Raw genomic sequence first — 20,060 nt, 5'->3', positions numbered from 1 at the left:
CACCAAATAAACCTGTTCACCTTCACTCCAACTCCTGTACTGTCTCTGTGTTCTGCTCTTCGGTCCAGCAGCTATCGCTCCCCTAACAGTTAATTAATGAAACCTTTTTCTGTTTTTGTCTTATTGTACCTTTAGTGTTTACAAATACATTTTTTACCCTAATCTAGTATCTAATGGAAATGTTCCCAAACCAGATGGCATAGATGAACACAAATTTAAACACACAAAAACGATTTTGTGTTCACCCCACCATTAAGCATTTCAACTTCTGGAGTAAATGTATCAATTTCTCCTGCCCCACAAAAAAAATGTACTCTTTAATATCCTACACTATGGTCTGTTCAGCCACAAATCACTTCTACCTGAATAACCACAGACAGACAGTTAGCTTAGGCAGCGCCCTGGGGGGAGCCTAAAGTGCCCCAATGTGCCCCAAGATACAAATGTGTACCAGAGATAATCACATTCAGATCATGCAAGTTGATGATGTGTAGTTGAGCGTATGTGGAGAGCAAGAAAATGCAAAGCCAAAAGCCTTATATAGAGCAGATAACATATGATATGCAAGATATGCATATGATATGCAACAGTCATTCGTGTGATTATGGTTCTCATGAAATTGGAATTTCAAACAACATTTGAATCGTTTTGGTGTAGTGTAGCGATATTTAGCAAGTGTCATATAAGGTTAGCATTAGCTCAGCTCAGCTAGTAATGCTACTTTACCACTACCTCACACTAACCCTTTCAGAAGGTAGGTGGATCAGGGGACGCTTGCCTACGGCCCTAAATGTGCTAAATCAAGATTAGCCGTGAGCAACTAAGAGTACTTCTCATTACCACCTCTTATTCGCAATTCCCTCCATGGGGGGCCCATTCATGGACAGTAAATATAAGTGTTATCCGACTGTATTTATGAAAATAACCTCATTAATACTGCACCACGTACTGCACTACAGACAGCTTGGGTCATCCCCTTTTGTTCGGCATGCCTTTGGTTTCACCCTAAAAAATTTGCATGTATGAGCAACTTTCTGTGAAGCAGTCGTGAAGCGTTGAATTGTTCAGATTGCTCTTAAGGGATTGAATGCTTCAGACTGATTTAGGGGTCTTAATTCAAATTCCCCCTGAGTGGCTTGTGGATTTTAATGGCTAAGGGAATATAAAGTGCCATGTCAACAACCATCTGTTGTTGAGGGAGTCCATTCGGCTTGAGTCATGCTAAGCAAGCTTGTATTAGTGCAGCAGGGCTTATAATAATAAAATGTGTTTATTGCCAGGCATGATCTGCAGAACCCACAATAATATGTTGGTGGTATCTGATGCAGACATGGTATTCACCTGTTATTTCTGTGTGTCCTTCATGCTTGGTTTTCAGATATCTTTGCGCTGTTTACTATTTTGTTCTAGTTGTATATCTACAACCTGGGTTCAACCTTTGTCCACCCATGACACTAGATTAACTCTTCACAAAAAAAGGAGGAAATAATTAAATGAATGAATATGCTGTGAAAATATGTGTGGTGTTTGTTTGAGTGCGTGATTGAGTGAGTGAGTCAGCGAGTCAGTGTGTCAGTGAGTCAAGGGCTGACATGGGTGTGAACCTGTTTCGGTTCTGCGTAGGGTTTTAGTGAGCTGACCAATAATAACAATAACAATAATCAGCCATTTAGTGTGGGCGATAAACATAACATAAAGTTCTAAAGACTTACTGAAGCATTGCCGTGAGATTAAACAATCTCTGTACATCTTAACTATACCTTTTTATCTTATTACTTAAATATGTGTGGGTTGCTCAGGCATGCATTTAACACCCTGCTACGTTTATTTCACAGCACCTGAACCTAAACTATACTTTACACGCCAGACTAATTCACATGGGCAGGCGTCTTACCCTAAGAACTCAAATATACACCTCGGCTGTCTTTATACTGCTTACTGTCATGTTATTATAGATGGTTTTCTATAATTTACTTTATATAGCATGTGTCTATAGGAACCCCCCCCTGTCTGAGATCAAATCCATCGTAATGGCCCAATTAAAACGTGAGGGGGGCTGTATGGTAAAGGTTTAAGTAGGTTAAAGGTTAACGTGACTACATAAATCCAAATGCATTGAAATTAGTTTATGTAAATTCCTGTATGAACAGTAAACAATCATATCCGTTTACATATACATTGATGAAACTGATGTTTCTCTTCAATTTAATCAAAACAATGAAGTCAGACAGAATAAAAAGAAGAGAGAGAAATATGAGAAATGTCCAGACAGACAGACAGACAGACAGACAGACAGACAGACAGACAGACAGACAGACAGACAGACAGAACAAGAAGAGAGGGAGAGAGACAGACAGACAGACATGAAGACAGACAGAGAGACTGGAGGGTGGACAGACACCAAGGGGGCAAGAAAGAAAGACAGACAGACAGGCCGACCGTCGGAGAAAGACAGACACAACAATAAAGACAAAAAAAGGGAAAGCAAAGAGGGCGACCGACCGACATGTGCCCACCTGCTGTGAGGCATTCAGACGGGGGTTAAATGTGTGTCGTTTCTCTAGGTACTCATCATGTGGCGAGGGCCTCTCCCCGGGGCCTGGATCACAGCCCTGTGAGTTATTTCAGGGGAACCACAAGCACTGGATTATAGCTGGGGAGTCTCCTAGTGCCTGTGGCTTCCTCGGCCTTCATGGCAGTGAGCACAGGAAAGCCACACCCAGCCGCCACACAAACGCAGGCACACGTAGACGCACGCGGACATGCACGCGAGCACACTCTTTCTCTCTTTCATGCACACACATTCTATGTATTTATTTTTTATATATCTTTCTCTTTCTCTCTTGCACGCACACACTGACACATAAACACACAGCTGGGTGGCTGGGTGTATATCAATACTATACCATGCTATACTATTATGGTATGGTACACTTCTGGGTGTATATCTATACTATGCTATACTATTATGTATGGTACACCCCTGGGTGTATATCCATACTACACTATGCTATACTATTATGGTATGGTACACACCTTGGTGAATATCTATACTATGTTATACTATTATGGTATGGTACACTCCTGGGTGTATATCTATACTATTCTAGAATATAGTATGGTAAACTCCTGGGTGTATATCTATAGTATGCCATACTATTAGGGTATGGTACACTCCTGGGTGTATATCTATACTATCCTATAATATAGTATGGTACACTCCAGGGTGGGTGATATGCTATACTTTACTATACTATTATCGTATAGTCCCGTATTGTCCCGGTGCGCTCATGGTACTTTCCAACCTAGTCGACCATTTCGTTACCATCATAGCCTAAATGCCCGAGTCCTTTTTTGGCAAAAACATTGGCTATTTCCTATTCCAATCAGAGTGCTTCCATAATCCCTGTCTGCCTAAGTCATCTATCAGTTTTTTTGCCTAAATACAAGTTGAACCGTAAAATATGACTAAGAGGGCGTTCATGCCGCGCCATTCCTCAATTCGCGCCGCAGGTTTTTCTGGCGACAAATTCGCCTACAAACGCGTCTTTGCATTGACTTTGTATGGAGTCGCGCCACCCCCTCTATTTTGGTGTGAACATACTGTAAGGCATCTATGCTAGGAGGCTAATAATTTGTTCTATGCTTTACTCCTGGTTCTAGGCTGTGGCTACGGCACACTTCCAGGTGTATGCTATATGCTGCTCCTGTTGACATGCTAAGGTGCACTTGTGGTTCTATGCTTTATGCTACACTATGGTACACTAGGCTCCTAGCGGATGCTGGGCTCCATGTTCCAGGGGGGCTGTGTGATACTGTCTGAGACTAAGTATCACCCATTACAATCATTACTAGTCTAAAGTCTATAGTATATAGACTATAATGGGATACATTGCAAGACTACACATATATACCAATCTCACTGTCTAATTTTTTATTTTTATGATTTTATTGCTTTCAGGTTTAGGAATGTTTTGGGAACGTTTACAAGCTAATGTCAAAAAGAAAGACTGATATAAAGAAGTGATCACAGGGTGACTTATCCATAACAACAATTGGATAAGTTATGGATGGTGACTTATCCATAACAACAAGACTTATCCATAACAACAATATCTAATAAAATCTGTATTACTCTCTCTCTCTCTCTCTCTCTCTCTCTCTCTCTCTCTCTCTCTCTCTCTCTCTCTCTCTCTCTCTCTCTCTCTCTCTCTCTCTCTCTCTCTCTCTCTCTCTCTCTCTCTCTCTCTCTCTCTCTCTCTCTCTCTCTCTCTCTCTCAGGGGTTAATACTAACTTTTTTCACCACCGTCCCAGAAACGTCCCGAAAAACATTTTGAACCGTCACGAATCGTCCCGAATTTTCCCAAGAATCTTTATTACATTTTGAGTTTTTAGGCTACTTACTGATAATATAATAAAAACACAATACATTATGTTGGTAAATTGCCTGCTTGAGCTAGCACCCCAATTTACCCTCCCGGAGCTTACACACATTGGCAGTTTATTGGGTTTCATTCTGATGTAAATGTGATGGCTCCGCGGTTCCGGGGGGGGGGGGGGGGGGCATGCAGGTGTCTTCATTCATAAAAAAATAAAAACAAATTATTCTAAAGAGGTCTAGACTAGAGATGCGCGGTTGGCGGCCATACCCGCGGACACCGTGGATAATCCACGCCACGGGTTGGGTAGATTGCGTACAAAAAGTAATAGCCTACTTGGAGTAATTGCGGGCGGGTAAATAAATAAATATTAAGTGGGTTAACATATTAACTAGACAAATGGCAAACTGACATATATATATGAAATATATCTTTTTTTATAATCTCCTTGCGTCTGAAATGTGCAAACCTCTCCGCCCAGCGCTCGTCCGCTGGTTTTCCATAAGCATTCCACCGGGCGATCATCCCTGCTGCGTATAACCTCACACACATTGTTGAAATATGCTGGATGCTTTATTCTTTCTATGTGGCTTTTAGTTAATGATCGGGCTATAATAAGACCACGTTGGCTATGTAATCGCTGACAAAAGGGGACATTGGGACGCGGAACACGCAACTCAACAGTGGGACGTCTGGTCACCCGATGATCGGGCGGTAGGGGCATCAATTGTTGAAAAAACATTGCTTCAGCTGGATATTGATATTAGGCAGCGGGTACGGATGACAATACAGCTCATCCGCGCGTCTCTAGTCTAGACTCCGTGCACAGCCCCAATTTATCTAGTGAACCAAGAAAGCCCGCGCCATGACGAACACGGGATTTTAGAGTTCGCAGAAAGTGTTGAAAACTTAAACCGAAAAATGAAGTCAGTGCCCACAAAATTCTCGTCCCGAGGTAGAATATTGATCCTCCCGATGACAATTAATTACATCCCCGGGACGACGTCATGTCGTTAATTTTAATCCCTGTTCTCTCTCTCTCTCTCTCTCTCTCTCTCTCTCTCTCTCTCTCTCTCTCTCTCTCTCTCTCTCTCTCATTAAGCGTTCATGCAAAACCGCTTACAGAATGTAAATTGAAGCACTGTTTACAGGTTAACCGGCAGCCCTGCCCCATATGAAGAATACTTGAAAGAACCCGCCTTTATATATCAAGTGCAGGAAGGAAACCACAAACATGGGTGTGGATGGTGGTTGGTCTAAGCAGCCTCACCTGGCCTGAGTCTGACTGATGGGACTCTGGGGCTTGGTAAGGCTGCACACCTGCACCAGCACAGGTTAAACCAGCCATAATCACACCCATTAAGAGAGATCTCCTGCATTGCTATATGTAGCACCAGGTCATGTATCATGGTCTACAAACGTTTACAATAAGCCGGTTTTCCAAGATCACCATTCTGTGTCCTTGTCTGGAAAGGCTGCACATTCGGCGCCAGTGCAACAAGACAATGTTACAATGCACCTAGGTGGCGTGTAACAGGGTGGTGGTGGTGTTAAAATCTGGTTTATTGTACAGCTGCGGATAATTATACGTGATGCTGATGTTGCAGGAGACCTCGCTGAGTGTGTGTGGTGATGGCTGGTTGAACCTGTGCAAACTGATAACTCAATGTGCAACAGGTGTGCAGCCTCACCAAGCACCAAGGTCAAATTAGACTCAGCCAGGTAAGGCTGCTTAGATTGGCTTATTTCATCCACACAGACCAGCTGACAACAATTAACAAGAGAGGAACCCTCACTTCTCTTCTCCACGGGACTCTATTGATAACCCATTCTTCCAAGACTTTCTGTACCAACACATGTAACGGACATGGAGAAATACAAACTAGTTATCCATAGAGTCACTGTCCTGCTCAATGACACATGGACCAGGATGAGATGAGGATGGAACCCGCAACCCGACTCAACCGCCTGAGCTTCTGTAGCGATTGTTTTTTGATTAAGTGGATACAAAACAGCTTTTAGACAAGGATAAAGGCTTTTAACTACATGTTCTGCCACACTGCTCAGCAGAAGGAAATCAGGTATAGCCAATGGAGTATAGATGGATACAATAGTTTGTCACTTTAGCAGTGCTCCACTGTAAGTCCAAATTGACATACAGTGGATTCATTAGTCAATTACAAGCTGGTATAGTTACAGGGGGTATCTAGCTCAAGGATGCCTACAGGTGGACAAGATATCGACCCTAGTACCTTTCCGCATACTAGTGGCCTTTCAGTAGTGGTTAAGGTGTACGACTCCCTGGCAATGGTACCGGGACTGGGGGGGGGGGGGGCTAGACATCTCACTCAAGGAGGCCTACATGTAGATTGCAGACGTTGGGGATCAAACCCAGTGCCTTTTAGCTGGGAGTTGGCACACCACTACTCTGCCCCTCAACACATCCATATATACTGAGTATACCTCTATATATGTTATCCAGGGGAATCTGGCTAGGGCGTGCCCGTTCTGCCGCTGGCCTGCAAGCTGACCAAAATTACAGGGTTGTTTTTAGCCTCTGCTCTCCTCTGTGCACCCACATCATTACAGCTCTGGCCTTCAGAAACCGGTGCTGAAATACACCAGCTGGCCGCGAGTGCATGCCCACGCATATACAACACGCTGGCACAGCGTTGGCGATGGCGATGGGGAGGTGGGAGAACATTGTGGGCCGTGGCTTTTGGGTTGGTTCCCCCCCTACGAGGGAACTGCAGAGTTTTAGTGACATCATTCACTTCTGAATGTTCCTATTAGTTACTATTCAAAGGTAATATATTCTCTATTCTAAGGTGCTACATTGACCTTTAACTAGTGAAATAAATAATCCTTCTATTATAATATTAATGCTGACAATATAAATGGACTCAGGCGCCCCACCTTTACAGACAAGATAAGATTCTTGTCAACCCGAGTCTTTGGAATCAAAGCGTCCCCGGAGTGCAGAGGGTTTCCAAACCACATGACCAAAAATCCTCCATTGTTGGGTAGCTGACCAGCGGAGCGTAACTTATGAACTGCCAGAAAATAACATGGGTAGGCATGGCAGGAAGGAAACGATGGATGAACATAACAGCAACAGTGGGCTCCGACCAACCAGCCAATCATCATCATCTTCTGAAGGGGCTCGTGCCTCTGAACATGTTTAAAGCATTGGTCAAATCCCACATTGATGAGGAGGTTTTTCGCTGCATAGTTCTCACCTGTTTTAAACCCAGTTCATTGTAAATGTCATTGTACTATGTGTATGTGTATGCCTGTATTGTTCTTATTGTTTTGCGTTGTTTATAAATGTGTGAGGCTGTAATCAAGTCTTGGAAAGAAGTGCTTATCCTCCTCACTGAGACAGACCTGTGTGTGGCTCAAATAAAGTACAAATGACCACTCTCCTACCTGTCTTGGTGTCTTGGCCGGTGACCACCTGGGCAAAGGTGAGCGCCACCAGATAACAGGTAATCCTAGCGCACGGAGGGGGCCCCATGTCCGACTCGGGGGGCTGACAGCAGAATGTAGAGAGGAGAGAGAGATGATGGACCAAGTCACAGCATCCGGATCTAAAACAGTTTCCCACAGAGGAACGGACGTCTGGGCGATTGATTACCAGACACAGTGCAGCAGGTCCTGTCTCTCTCCCTCGCTCCGGACTCTCTGTGGTCTCTTCCCCTTCAGCTTCCTTCACTCTCACCTCTCTCTCTTTTTCTCCCTCCCTCTCTCTCGCTCAAGTCGCCCTTCACTCTCCCACTCTTCTCTCTCTCTCTCTCTCTCTCGCTGGCCTATGCTTTACCAACTCTCTCTTGCTCTCCCTACGCTCTCTCTCCCCTTGATCTTTCACCCCAGACTCTCCCACTTTTCTCTCTCTCTCTCTCTTGCGCTGGCCTTTGCTTTACCACCTCTCTCTCTTTCTCTCTCTCTGTCTCCTCTCCCTCTCTCGTCCACACACCCTCAACTCTCACTCTTTTCCTTACTCTATTTCTCATTTTTTTCACTGTCTCCTCTCTCATCATGTCAGTTGTTTTTAGACCTTCCTGCTCCTCCTCCTCCTTCTCCTCCTCTTTGGGCCCACTGCTGCCTAGAGAGACGTTTCTAATTACAGGCCGAGGAGAGAACATTAGCAAATGGGCCCAAAGTTTCATCTTCAAAACCGTCACATGGCATTTATGGCCTTAAAATGATTATGTCCTTCAACGTCGTAAAAGTCTAAAAGTGTGTTCCAGCAGTAGAATTTAGTACAGCTCTCATTCAACCTCACTAAATGTAACCATTGCATGCAATAAAGTGCCTTATCACACCACAAAACATAAAGATGTCATGTCGTTAATTTTAATCCCTGTTCTCTCTCTCTCTCTCTCTCTCTCTCTCTCTCTCTCTCTCTCTCTCTCTCTCTCTCTCTCTCTCTCTCTCATTAAGCGTTCATGCAACACCGCTTACAGAATGTGAATTGAAGCACTGTTTACAGGTTAACCGGCAGCCCTGCCCCATATGAAGAATACTTGAAAGACCCCGCCTTTATATATCAAGTGCAGGAAGGAAACCACAAACATGGGTGTTGATGGTGGTTGGTCTAAGCAGCCTCACCTGGCCTGAGTCTGACTGATGGGACTCTGGGGCTTGGTAAGGCTGCACACCTGCACCAGCACAGGTTAAACCAGCCATAATCACACACATTAAGAGAGATCTCCTGCATTGCAACATGTAGCACCAGGTAATGTATCATGGTCTACAAACGTTTACAATAAGCCGGTTTTCCAAGATCACCATTCTGTGTCCTTGTCTGGAAAGGCTGCACATTCGGCGCCAGTGCAACAAGACAATGTTACAATACACCTAATTGGCGAGTAACAGGGTGGTGGTGGTGTTAAAATCTGGTTTATTGTACAGCTGTGGATAATTATATGTGATGCTGATGTTGCAGGAGACCTCGCTGAGTGTGTGTGGTGATGGCTTGTTGAACCTGTGCAAACTGATAACTCAATGTGCAACAGGTGTGCAGCCTCACCAAGCACCAAGGGCCAATTAGACTCAGCCAGGTAAGGCTGCTTAGATTGGCTTATTTCATCCACATAAAGGCTTTTAACTACATGTTCTGCCACACTGCTCAGCAGAAGGAAAACAAAAACATAAAGATAAGCGATGGGATCGGCTTAATTGACCTGAAAGAAAAATAATTGTATGGCAGGCTAGAAATAGATAAATCCATCCAAAACAAACACACATCTGCCATTTGTCACCCCCGCAATGTCAAGAGTTACCTCATCGAAAATTCTTTCTTCAGATTTTGACGAAGTCAAAAGAAGAACCATATATCTTCTTTCTTTCCTCTCATTATATATTACAGACTTGATGAGCAGGAGAGCGACATAAGACAGGATGAAAGCGTTGAGAAGGAGAGTGGGAGAAGGACATTTAGCACAGGAGTACAGGTGGGAATCAAACCTGCGGTTGCTAACTGGGTTGAAATATCGCCAAACACAACACTTTGTGTTTGGCTTACAGTCACTAGAAAGTGACTGTAACCAGTCATCTTGGCCAGCCAAATTTTTCCTCCTTCCGCCTGCAGGTCAGAGAAGATGCTGAGGTGATCGCTAATCGACAGCACCTCCCGCTAACTCACCTGTCTTCTAATAGGGTCCCGAGATCCACGCCCCCTACAGACATAGCCACGCCCCCTCCTATCTCTCCACGCACACATCAGCACACTCCCTCATATCCTTCCTACACACAGAGCCACGCCCCCTATATACATAGCCACGCCCCCTCCTATATCTCCCTACAGACATAGCCACATCCATCTATATAGCTCCTACATACAGAGCCAGGAAGACATAGCCACTCCCCCTTTATCTCTCCTATAAACATGACCACGCCACCTACAGGCATAACCACGCCCCCTAGAATTTCTCACACCTCCACATAGCCTCGCCCCTGGCATTGTTGTCTGAGGACGGAATGGCTGCAGCAAGATGGTTCCAGGGGTGGATGCGTGCTGCCGAGACAGGGCGGGACTTCCGGTCTACATCATCCTGGTCTTGCAGTAAACTCAGGAAACCACGGTTAACTTCAGGAATGGGGAAAGCAACTGCAGGGGCAACTTCGGTGTATTAAATATCATGGACTTCACAGGTTCACGATATTGTTTGGGTGTAGTTTCCATACTTCTACTTGGAGTCACATCAGTTCGTCTTGCTCTGGGGAGCAGGGAAATAAGGTAGAACGGATGCATTGGATAGAATCCTTCTCAGCCTACCTCCATACTCTGATTGGTTTACAGCCTGCGTGTAACAAGGAGCTCAGATGATGAATGGTTTTGCAGAACCAACAGTACCTTAAAACATTTCCATGAGGAAGGCAACTTTACCTTCTAACACGACAATGCAAAGAGACTTTACTTAGGGTCCATGTCGTATTCAATGAAGATCCAAGTTTAGACATACATGTATGGAGTTTGTTTTCCTTGTGTGTGTGTCAGTATATGCATGTATGAGTGTACATGAATACATGTGTGCTTACATGTGCTTGCGTGTGTGTATGTGTGTGTGTGTGTGTGTGTGTGTGTGTGTGTGTGTGTGTGCTTGCTCAAGTGTGTGTGTGTGTGTGTGCGTGCCTGGGCGTGTGTGTTTGTGTGTGTGCTTGCATGTGTGCTTGCGTGTTTGTGTGTGCGTGCTTGCGTGCATATGTTTGTGTGCTTGCAAGTGTGTTTGCTTGCGAGCGTGTGTGTGTGTGTGCTTGCTTGTGTGTGTGCGTGTGTGTGTGTGCTTCCGCGTGTGTGTGTGTGTGTGTGTTTGCTTGCTCATGTTCATGTGGTGTGTGTGTGTGTGTGGGTGCTGGTGTGTGTGTGTGTGTGTGTGTGTGTGTGTGTGTGTGTGTGTGTGTGTGTGTGTGTGTGTGTGTGTGTGTGTGTGTGTGTGTGTGCGCGCGTGTGTGTGTGTTCCTCTGTGCCAAATAGGACAACAGAAGGGTTTCTCGTTGATCCATCAGAGAACGTACAGCCTTTCCCAGGAGACCCCAGAGTTCCTGTAGCAGTGGAGGGCTACAACTGCCTTCAGAAACACATAAACATACAGAAATGTGCTTGAATGAAACACACTTTTGGGGCCAGTAATAAACCTTGTTTTTGGTGTGCTTGCATTGAATAACAATCTCTCTCGGATATCCGTGGATAATCGTGGTTTGAACAGCAACAAGATTGTCAGGGGGATACTGACAGGGAGCCCCTGGTGATAGAAAAGTAATGAATGGATATGCAGGGGCCAATGTCAGGGTCCCTAGATTTTACATCTACATTTACGGTACATTTAGCGCATTTAGCAGACCTTGTATCAAAAACGACCCACAATAAATACATTTGTCAGAAAAAGGAGAAACAATACATCGCAGTAGGTACAGTAAGGATGTTCATAGAACCAAGTGCCAAGCACGAACAATCGCTAGGTTAACCTATTCCCCGTATACAACAAAGATAGCTAGGATAAGATGTTACACAACTAAGTACTTTTTTACTTTCTAGTACCTTTTAATTATTATTATATATTCGATAAGAAGATATATATATATACTTATCGAAAAAGAAATTAAGATGGATGCCTGTGGTCAAAACACATGTGTTAATAAAATAAAAGGCTTTGAAATTGAATGATCAAAACATAAACCACAGTCCCCCTAAAGGCCGATTTAGGGTCGTTTTAGACGCAGAGACGTAAGCACGTAATTTACACAAGGGACTTGTTTTAGACAAGTTTTGATTTACGGTTCCTTTAAGGTTCCTTAAGGATTGCGCGTGTTGCAAGGGGATTCTCCGCCAGAACAGTAGGGGGAGCAACGAACGAATCTGTGGGCGTGGAAGTGGAAATCGTGAGACTCCTGAAAGGATGTGGTTAGCTGGCCAATCACAGTCTTTGCGAGCTGCGTAGGGCCGTAGTGTTTTAGTCGCATAGTCAGGAATTTTGGGCGACGCACGTAAGGGGGGATATTTTACCGCACAAGGGGGGGTTATGTATCTTACGTGCTTACGCGTTACGTCTAAAACAGAGCATATATCGGCCTTAAGTGGCAACTGGAGCCCTCAACGCAGTCGGTGTCTATCTGAATTCGCAAACAACATGGCCGCCAGCACGTGAAGGCCTCAGAGACCAAGAAAATGGATGTGGAGGTATTTCAAAAATGTAACTGCATGGAATGTTATATAATGTAATATGTAATGTAAAGACTCGAAAAGTTTTGCCTTAATTCTCAGCAATGTATAAAACAGTGATATATGATTTATAATAAGATTTATGAGATTTATAATGAATGAATGCCTGTACACAATAATGTGTGGTACAATTACAAATGAAAATACCATTTTATATTTATACACTGTAGGCCTACATTTTCAACCATGCTGCAAATAGCTACACAGCAATTTCCAAGGACTAAAGCAGAACGGACCGGGCCTGGAATCCATGGAAACATAAGATGTGGTTTCATTCCAGCGGGGCGACACACAGCAGTGATTACAGAGCGAGGAGGCCGCTATACTGGTCGGCCAGTCCCTTTTATTTGTACTTTCTCTTTTGCTGCTGCTACGCCGAGCCGGACATTAACCAAAACTAAAATAAACGCAGAGATCTAAATGCAAAAGCACAGTATGGACTAAAACCAAAAGGGTGTTCTTTAAAAAGAGACGTTCCTCTGAAATGTGTAGAGGAACCGTGTATTACCTCTTGATTATGGGGGATTTGAGTAAGGCTGTTCCACTCCCCGCCAAAAGGGGCTGTGTTCGATCCCCGGTGTCCACCGTCTAACCTGTAGGCAACCTATTGAGCAAGATACCCCCTAACTAACCCCTACCTGTACCCTAATCACATGCACTGTAAGTCTCTTTCAATCAGAGTGACTTCGTAAGAAACACACACACACACACCCACACACACACACACACACACACACACACACACACACACACACACACACACACACACACACACACACACACACAGCGTCATAAGCTTTTCTTTTGCATAGCTAATTAATTCTAGGCCTATATTATATTTAGGTTATAATAATAAGTGTGAATTATGTTTACATTGGCTTATACCAAATGGTTTTGGGGACATCAGTCAAGATGCTGGGTTCAAACTCTGTGTGTCACGTGATTGCAAGGCCCGGGACATATCAGGTTCACTCGTGCCAAGTTTTCCTGTATTACCTTACAGAGTACCTGCATAATTGAACGTGTTTAAGTCCTAAAAGCCCAACTAGAGGTGAGGTAGGAAGCCACCGGTCGCCGTGCGCCTCGTCTCGAGGCTCAGCGTATCGACGGGGGGACTGCCGCTCTCGCATGACGGCCCACTCCACACGGTGACAGCTCTCCGTCCGCGCTGAACATGTTCGCCGCGGCCACCAAGAACTTTGTGAAGCAGGTGGGGGACACCGGGAGGCTGATCCCGGTGCCCAGCCTTAGCGAGGCGGACCGCTACCAGCCGCTCGGCCTTGTCGCCAAGCGGAAGAAAAGACACTTCTGGAAGAAGACCAAGTTCGCCTCCACGGCGTTCTCCCTGAAGGACATCCTGGTCGGGGAGAAGGAGATCACGGCAGGTAGCGAGCAGGGTGCTCCTGTGATTCCCTTAATCCCTACCGTCTGAATTAAGAATCAGTGAACTCATTTAAAAGCAGACTAAAAAACCTATTTGTTTGCCTCAGCTTTGTTACATGTAAGGCCTTTCCAAATTGGTGTGTTGGCTTTTTTCTAACTAACTATCATTTTAACTTCAACGCATACATTCTTTCAATTGTATTGACTCTTAATGTCTATTTAACCACCCTAAGGTTGTTCGTGCTTTTCTATGTTTCTCCTTAAAGTGCATCAAGTCTGTGTATACCATATGAAATGTGCTATATAAACTTGACTTGACTCCTGCAAATACCGGAAGTCTCCGTTTTGGAACCCCTATCTATGTAGTTATTTTTTGGAATTATGTTTGGTTTGGTCGGTAGTTTTGACTTCATTTTGACAGAATGGCAGATCATATCATCTTTAATTGACTGGAGTGATAGCCTTTATTTTATTCAACAGGAGGTTGCCTATGTTATATGCATTTATTTATTTGTATATGTATTAATTTAGGACAATTTATGTTTTCGTTTAGCCTATTGATTTACGTTTTCAAACCTATACCACGTTACTCTTATACTGCAGCTTTAAAACATAACAACTTTCCCAAGATACAAATGTGCCCGTCCCCTGAGGCAACCCACCTAGGGACATCCTGCCCTTTAAATCATCCATCTCCCTCCGCAGGTGTCTCGTCTTACCAGCTACTCAACTACGAGGACAAGTCGGACGTGGCTCTGACCGGCAAGCTAGGGAACCACCTGATCAACGACGTGGGTTTCAACATCCGCGGCTCCGACTCAGTGGCGGTCAAGGCGTCCTTCGGGATCGTGACCAAACACGAGGTGGAGGTGCCCACACTACTGCGGGAGCTCAACTCCAGGTAGCTAAACATCCCAACTGAGGCCTGCGAGACCTTCCCTATTCACTTAGCAGGTCTGCTGCATATTATCGCACCGTATTTATCTTATTTGACTAGTTAAGTTCCGTCTTTGATGGTGCTTACACATCATGTTAAATGCTGTACTTTTAATTTTTTTACCTTAGTAATTAATTTGAATGGGGTTTTGATTCCGGATTGGTCCAAATCCAACTTGATTTAGCCCTAAATAGGGCCGTTATTTGACCAGACCGTAATTTGGACATTGATTGTGCTGACACACTAAAACATGGGATTTGCGATGGGATCACAAACACAAGGATTGTGTTTGTGTTTTCTATGGTAATTTGTGAACCGTAACGCTCAACAATTTTCCAGCATAAGAGAGCACTGCTTTGTACCTCTCTTTCCGGGAAAAATCCAGAAAACATTTGTAATAGTTGAACTGCTGAGTGCATTGGTCCAACCTTTTTCATGAAAATGTAGTGGCCAATTGGGATAGGAATATACAAAAATGTATTGGACATTGTAAAACTAAAACTTCTGGTGAATTTCCATTATTGTTATTGTCATGAATCGAGATAATCGTGAATATCTTCACATGGTGGATGACTTTTAACAGCTGCTCGTTACCTTACAGTCTTCTGAGGCACTGATTGACTCAGTAAAGGATTCTTCGTAAAAAAATTCAAGGCTAATTGCTTTTATAATATGTCAAGTGCCCTTTTAATAGTTTTAACCAAATGTTGATGATTTCATGATTTCTGGGAATCCCAGTTGGACAGTATGAAAGTCACCTGAAATGTTTTCATCATGCCATGATACATATTGGGCATTTAGCAGACGCTTTTAGCCAAAGCGACTTACAATGAGTACATTTGTCAGAAGAAGATGAAACAGCAATTCGTCAGTTCAGGACGTACACCATACGATAAGTAGAGGGGTGGGGTGGATCCCATGAGTGGTGGCTACGTTGAGTTGCCAAGCAGCCTTAGCAGGTGAGCTGACTTGCTGTTGGTTCCAGGAAGGTGGACCTGGACCACTGTCTGGTCCGCCAGTCCAGGGACAGTGGGCGCAGCGTGCTTTGTGTCGTCATGGAGAGCATCCGCACCACGCGCCAGTGCTCCCTGACTGTCCACGCTGGGATGCGAGGGACCACCATGAGGGTACACACACACACACACACACACACACACACACACACACACACACACACACACACACACACACACACACACACACACACACACACACACACCAAGGGACACACACACACACACACACACACACACACACACACACACACACACACACACACACACACACACACACCAAGGAGGGGACACACAGACAGTCATTTCTCTCTCTCTCTCTCTCTCTCTGTCTCTCTCTCTGTCTCTCTCTCTCTCTCTCTCTCTCTCTCTCTCTCCCCCCCTCCCTCCATAATGCCCATGTCTCTTGGCCTGGTCTGCCATTGTTCGGTCCAGTTCCAGATTGACGACGGTCGTAACCCAAAGGGTCGGGACAAGGCAATCGTCATCCCCGCCCACACCACCATCGCCTTCAGCATTTGCGAGCTCTACGTCCGACTGGACGGACGCCTCGGTACGGACTGGAATTACTGATTGAATAATTCAAAACACTAATATCAATGGACTCTTGCAATCTGAACCCAGAAACAATTGTGCTGCTATGATCCGTCATTACTTCTACCAGAGCGGTGTCAATTTCTGAGCTGGTTTAAAAACAGGCGACCAATAGGAAAGGCCTACAGATCACCAAGTGACCCTGCTGTAGCTGACATAGCTGATGAGATCATTATTTGGCTCTACTATACTTGCTTTGACGTTCTTTCTGATCAGCTGGAAAGTGGGTATAAGCAGGTTGCTTAGGTCTTGTGATTTTGTAAAGCCAGGTATTTATGTCAGTGTTTAGACCGGACACCAATAGCCGGGGACTTTTAACCCTGCGCTTTTGTCCTGTACTGCGTATGAGTCAGATCAGAGGGTATCCGATCCCATTTATCGCTCTGAATAAATCCAATCTGGTGTGCAGAGACCTTAACCCTTCACCAACGAGTTCCCTTTTTGACTTTCTACTTCTTTGTTCGGTGGATCAGTGGATCCCTCTTCAAAGAACAGGACACTACACTACGGCCCTTTACATAGTCCAGTGTTTACAGATATCTGCGTGGCGACGGAGTCTCCGGGGGGCTTTGAGCGCGAGCAGATGCGAGAGCAGCTCGGGGGATTCCTGGGTCGCTTCTCCATGGGCCGCCTGCGCCGCTTTCTGTCCGGCATCGTCTACGGAAACCCCTTCAGGGCAGGTGAGCAACCAATAGCAAACGGTGGAGGACCCCTCGAAACCAATCGACTCGCTTAGGATCTATTTTAACACATTTGTTTGCTAACAGTTGCTGTGGAGACGTGCATCTGCCGCCTGACCGTAAGATGTGACTTAAATGCATTTCTCGGTGGTACAGGCAAAGTTGATGGAGTGTCCTCCCCCCACCCACCCCACATTATCAACTCCAGGCAATTATCAGCTCAACTCGTGAACCTCATTAACTTTGTACCACGTTAACCTTGCACCTTGTTAACTTTGCACCTCGTTCGCCTTGAACCTTGTTAACCCTGCACATCGTTAACCCCCCCTCGTGCCGTCTTTTCGCACGTGTGGGTCAGACGACAGGGCGTTCGAGGGGCTGACATACCCGGAGCCGTACATGGACGACGGGGCGCCCGTCGACTATGAAAAGGCCGCCAGCATGACGGACCTCTCCTCTGCGTACCTGCGCGAGGGCTCGCACACGCGCATCAACCTCCTCAACCACAACATCGCCAAGGGGCCCTGCTCCCTGTGTGGCATGGGCAGCCAGCGGCGGGAGACGGTGTACGGTTGCCTGGAGTGCTCCTCAGGCGGGCAGAAGTACGTACGGCTCCACGTGGTTCCCTGCTTTGACCTCTGGCACAAGACGCTGCGCTAGCAGGAGGTCAAAGGTCGTGGGTGGGCCGAGCCGGGCGGAGCACCGCCAGGGCCCCGAGGGATCGGGTTCAGGAGCCGCTGGCCGAAGCGAACCACGTCTCCTTTTCTGGGAAGCTACTTTGGAAAGTAGTTTCTCTCTGAAACGGGGGAATATGGCCTATGTGTTCTGCTTAACACAGTGCCTGCATTTTTTAACAGGTTTGAGTCCAAACAGGAAGTGCACCAGGAATTGGGTCACCTGCGCTGTGGGGGCGGTCTCCTTGGTTGCCATGGGAGCCGCGGGGGGACATCGCTGCTAATTCAGACCCTGCCACAATGAATGAAATACTTGATATTCACTTGTCTATGATGTTATTGTAATTATGTGTTGCAGAGGAAACGGCGCACTACAAAGTTTGTACACTACTATGAGTCTGCATCCATAGGTGTATAGCTATCTCATTGTTTTTAACAGTTTCTCCTTGTTTGGTGTACTTATTGATTTGAGTGGAGTGAGGTGAACTGTGAAGCTTTATGGCATTAAATCAGACAGGCCGTGAATCATTGTCATATGTCAGTCGAACAACGCTTCTCCACCTATCTATTTCTTTCCTATTCTGTCCTTGTCTTACCAAATCACTGAACCTTGTAACAGAGGATAATGAATCCTTTACCAAAGTAAAAGTATACATTCCTTCCGAGCCCTTTTAGAAAACAGTGCTATGATTTAAGTAGAAAGTAAAAGTGAACTTTGCACTCAAGTGAAGGTGTTCCTTCATAATAAAGGCATCCATCGTTTAATGACCACTAAATACTAATGCTACTAAAGTAAATTAAACAATACGAGTCAACGACCACATCAACATTATATTCTTTATTCAAAAATCTTTTAATAAGTAAATAAACACAACGTGTCTTAAGTATTTTGTGTGTAATCCTTAATTTGGGTCGGTATAGTTGCTCTTTTTGCACATGCTTAGTCTGGCCAACTGCCAAGGGTGCACAAGCATGATCATGGAAGTTCCTGAATAATTTAGCAGGACTATTAAATATGTATAAGAGGTGTCATGTGTTCAGGGCACAGATGAAGACCACTTTGTTCTGGTGCTTTCCAACTGTGTCACAAAATTAAAGGAAAAATTTGTGTTTGTGCGTGCACGTGATCAAACACGCATTTTATGATTTTATGAAACTATATTAAATTATATCAATCAAATTTCCACACATTTTCATATGACTTACATATAAGTGATGGTAACAACTACTACCATCGTCCACCTTTTTCACCGAAAAGAGAGATTTGATGTCTCCCCAGGACCCAAACTTACAAAAATGTGTCATGAATTGCGATGACATCGACATTTAGCTAAGACGTTATGTTTTTAAACATAATGGCTCCGCCATCGAGACACATACAGGTAACAACACACACGCACGTGCACACACCGCAGCGACACTCGCCCAGGTGACATTATGTTTTAAACTGTGGCAACCCGGTTCCTATAGGGACTGTTCGTCACAGCAGGTACCACACTCGGAATGCTGGTCTAAGCCGTAGTCTGCGTTTATTCTGAATAATAGGCAAAAGCACACGGTATATATCACTGGGCTAGGGTCTCCGAGAGCCTCGTAGCCGGGGTCGTGTCGATGGCCTCCTCCTCATAGGTCTGACTGTCTCTGCCCTGGAATGAGTCCTCGGCTCCCCTTTAAGATGTCCGCCCGCTCCTTTCCCTCCTCCTGCCAGGTGTTCCCTATCTGGCTGATGAGGGTGAGGAATGAAGTGCTCTCTGCCTCCGGCTAGTGGATGACGGCGGTACATGCCCACCACTCGCCCCCGGATCCCCCTGGTGGGGAGTGGGTTGTCACACTCCTTCACCGCTTGATGAAGCCTCTGGTCGCCTGGGTTCCAACCCAGGCACGCATCCCGGCGTGACAGGGCATCGGCGTTGGCGTGCTCCTTTCCCGGTCGGTGGTCCACCTTGAAGTGGAAGTCCTGGAGGGCCAGGAACCACCTCGTCACCCGGGCATTGGTGTCCTTGGCGCCTGCCATCCACTTCAGTGGAGCATGGTCGGTGACCAGGGTAAACTCCCAAACTATAAGATAGTACGTAGTTTATCAAAGGTCCATTTGATGGCCAGGGCCTCCTCCACTGTGGAGTAGTTTCTCTCGTTAGGCAGGAGTTTTCGGCTAATGTAAGTGATTGGGTGCTA

The 20,060-nt window shown here is 45.3% G+C and overlaps 2 protein-coding genes across 2 annotated transcripts in view; one reads left to right on the top strand and one right to left on the bottom strand.

Moving 5' to 3' along the window:
• LOC132456394 (collagen alpha-2(V) chain-like) overlaps window positions 1–8,373 on the bottom strand; it is a 40,012-nt gene extending 31,639 nt beyond the window's left edge. Inside the window, exons 1-2 of the mRNA XM_060050745.1 lie at window positions 8,018–8,373; window positions 7,810–7,912 (exon numbers count right to left, since the gene is read on the bottom strand). Coding sequence (XP_059906728.1) covers window positions 7,810–7,897 — 88 coding nt within the window. The 5' untranslated portion in view covers window positions 7,898–7,912; window positions 8,018–8,373. The remainder of the gene's footprint in view (window positions 1–7,809; window positions 7,913–8,017) is intronic.
• Window positions 8,374–13,564: 5,191 nt separating this feature from the next.
• Window positions 13,565–18,870, top strand: pjvk (pejvakin). Its single transcript, XM_060050740.1, has 6 exons — window positions 13,565–13,989; window positions 14,693–14,888; window positions 15,910–16,051; window positions 16,373–16,490; window positions 17,068–17,211; window positions 17,570–18,870. Exons 1-6 carry the CDS (start codon window positions 13,779–13,781, stop codon window positions 17,869–17,871), a joined length of 1,113 nt encoding a protein of 370 aa, XP_059906723.1. The 5' UTR covers window positions 13,565–13,778; the 3' UTR covers window positions 17,872–18,870.
• Window positions 18,871–20,060: the final 1,190 nt, after the last annotated feature.

Source organism: Gadus macrocephalus, chromosome 4, assembly GCF_031168955.1.
Source record: "Gadus macrocephalus chromosome 4, ASM3116895v1".
NCBI classification, from domain to species: domain Eukaryota; kingdom Metazoa; phylum Chordata; class Actinopteri; order Gadiformes; family Gadidae; genus Gadus; species Gadus macrocephalus.
The sequence above is the reverse complement of the archived record's forward strand: the minus strand, read 5'-3'. Positions and strand labels throughout refer to the sequence as shown.

Excerpts from the sequence above, each read along its gene's own strand:
- pjvk (XM_060050740.1), top strand. The coding sequence starts at position 13,779 with ATGTTCGCCGCGGCCACCAAGAACTTTGTGAAGCAGGTGGGGGACACC. Across the intron at positions 14,889-15,909 it reads CTGCGGGAGCTCAACTCCAG|GAAGGTGGACCTGGACCACT; the intron begins GTAGCTAAACAT and ends TGTTGGTTCCAG. Across the intron at positions 16,491-17,067 it reads CCGACTGGACGGACGCCTCG|ATATCTGCGTGGCGACGGAG; the intron begins GTACGGACTGGA and ends CAGTGTTTACAG.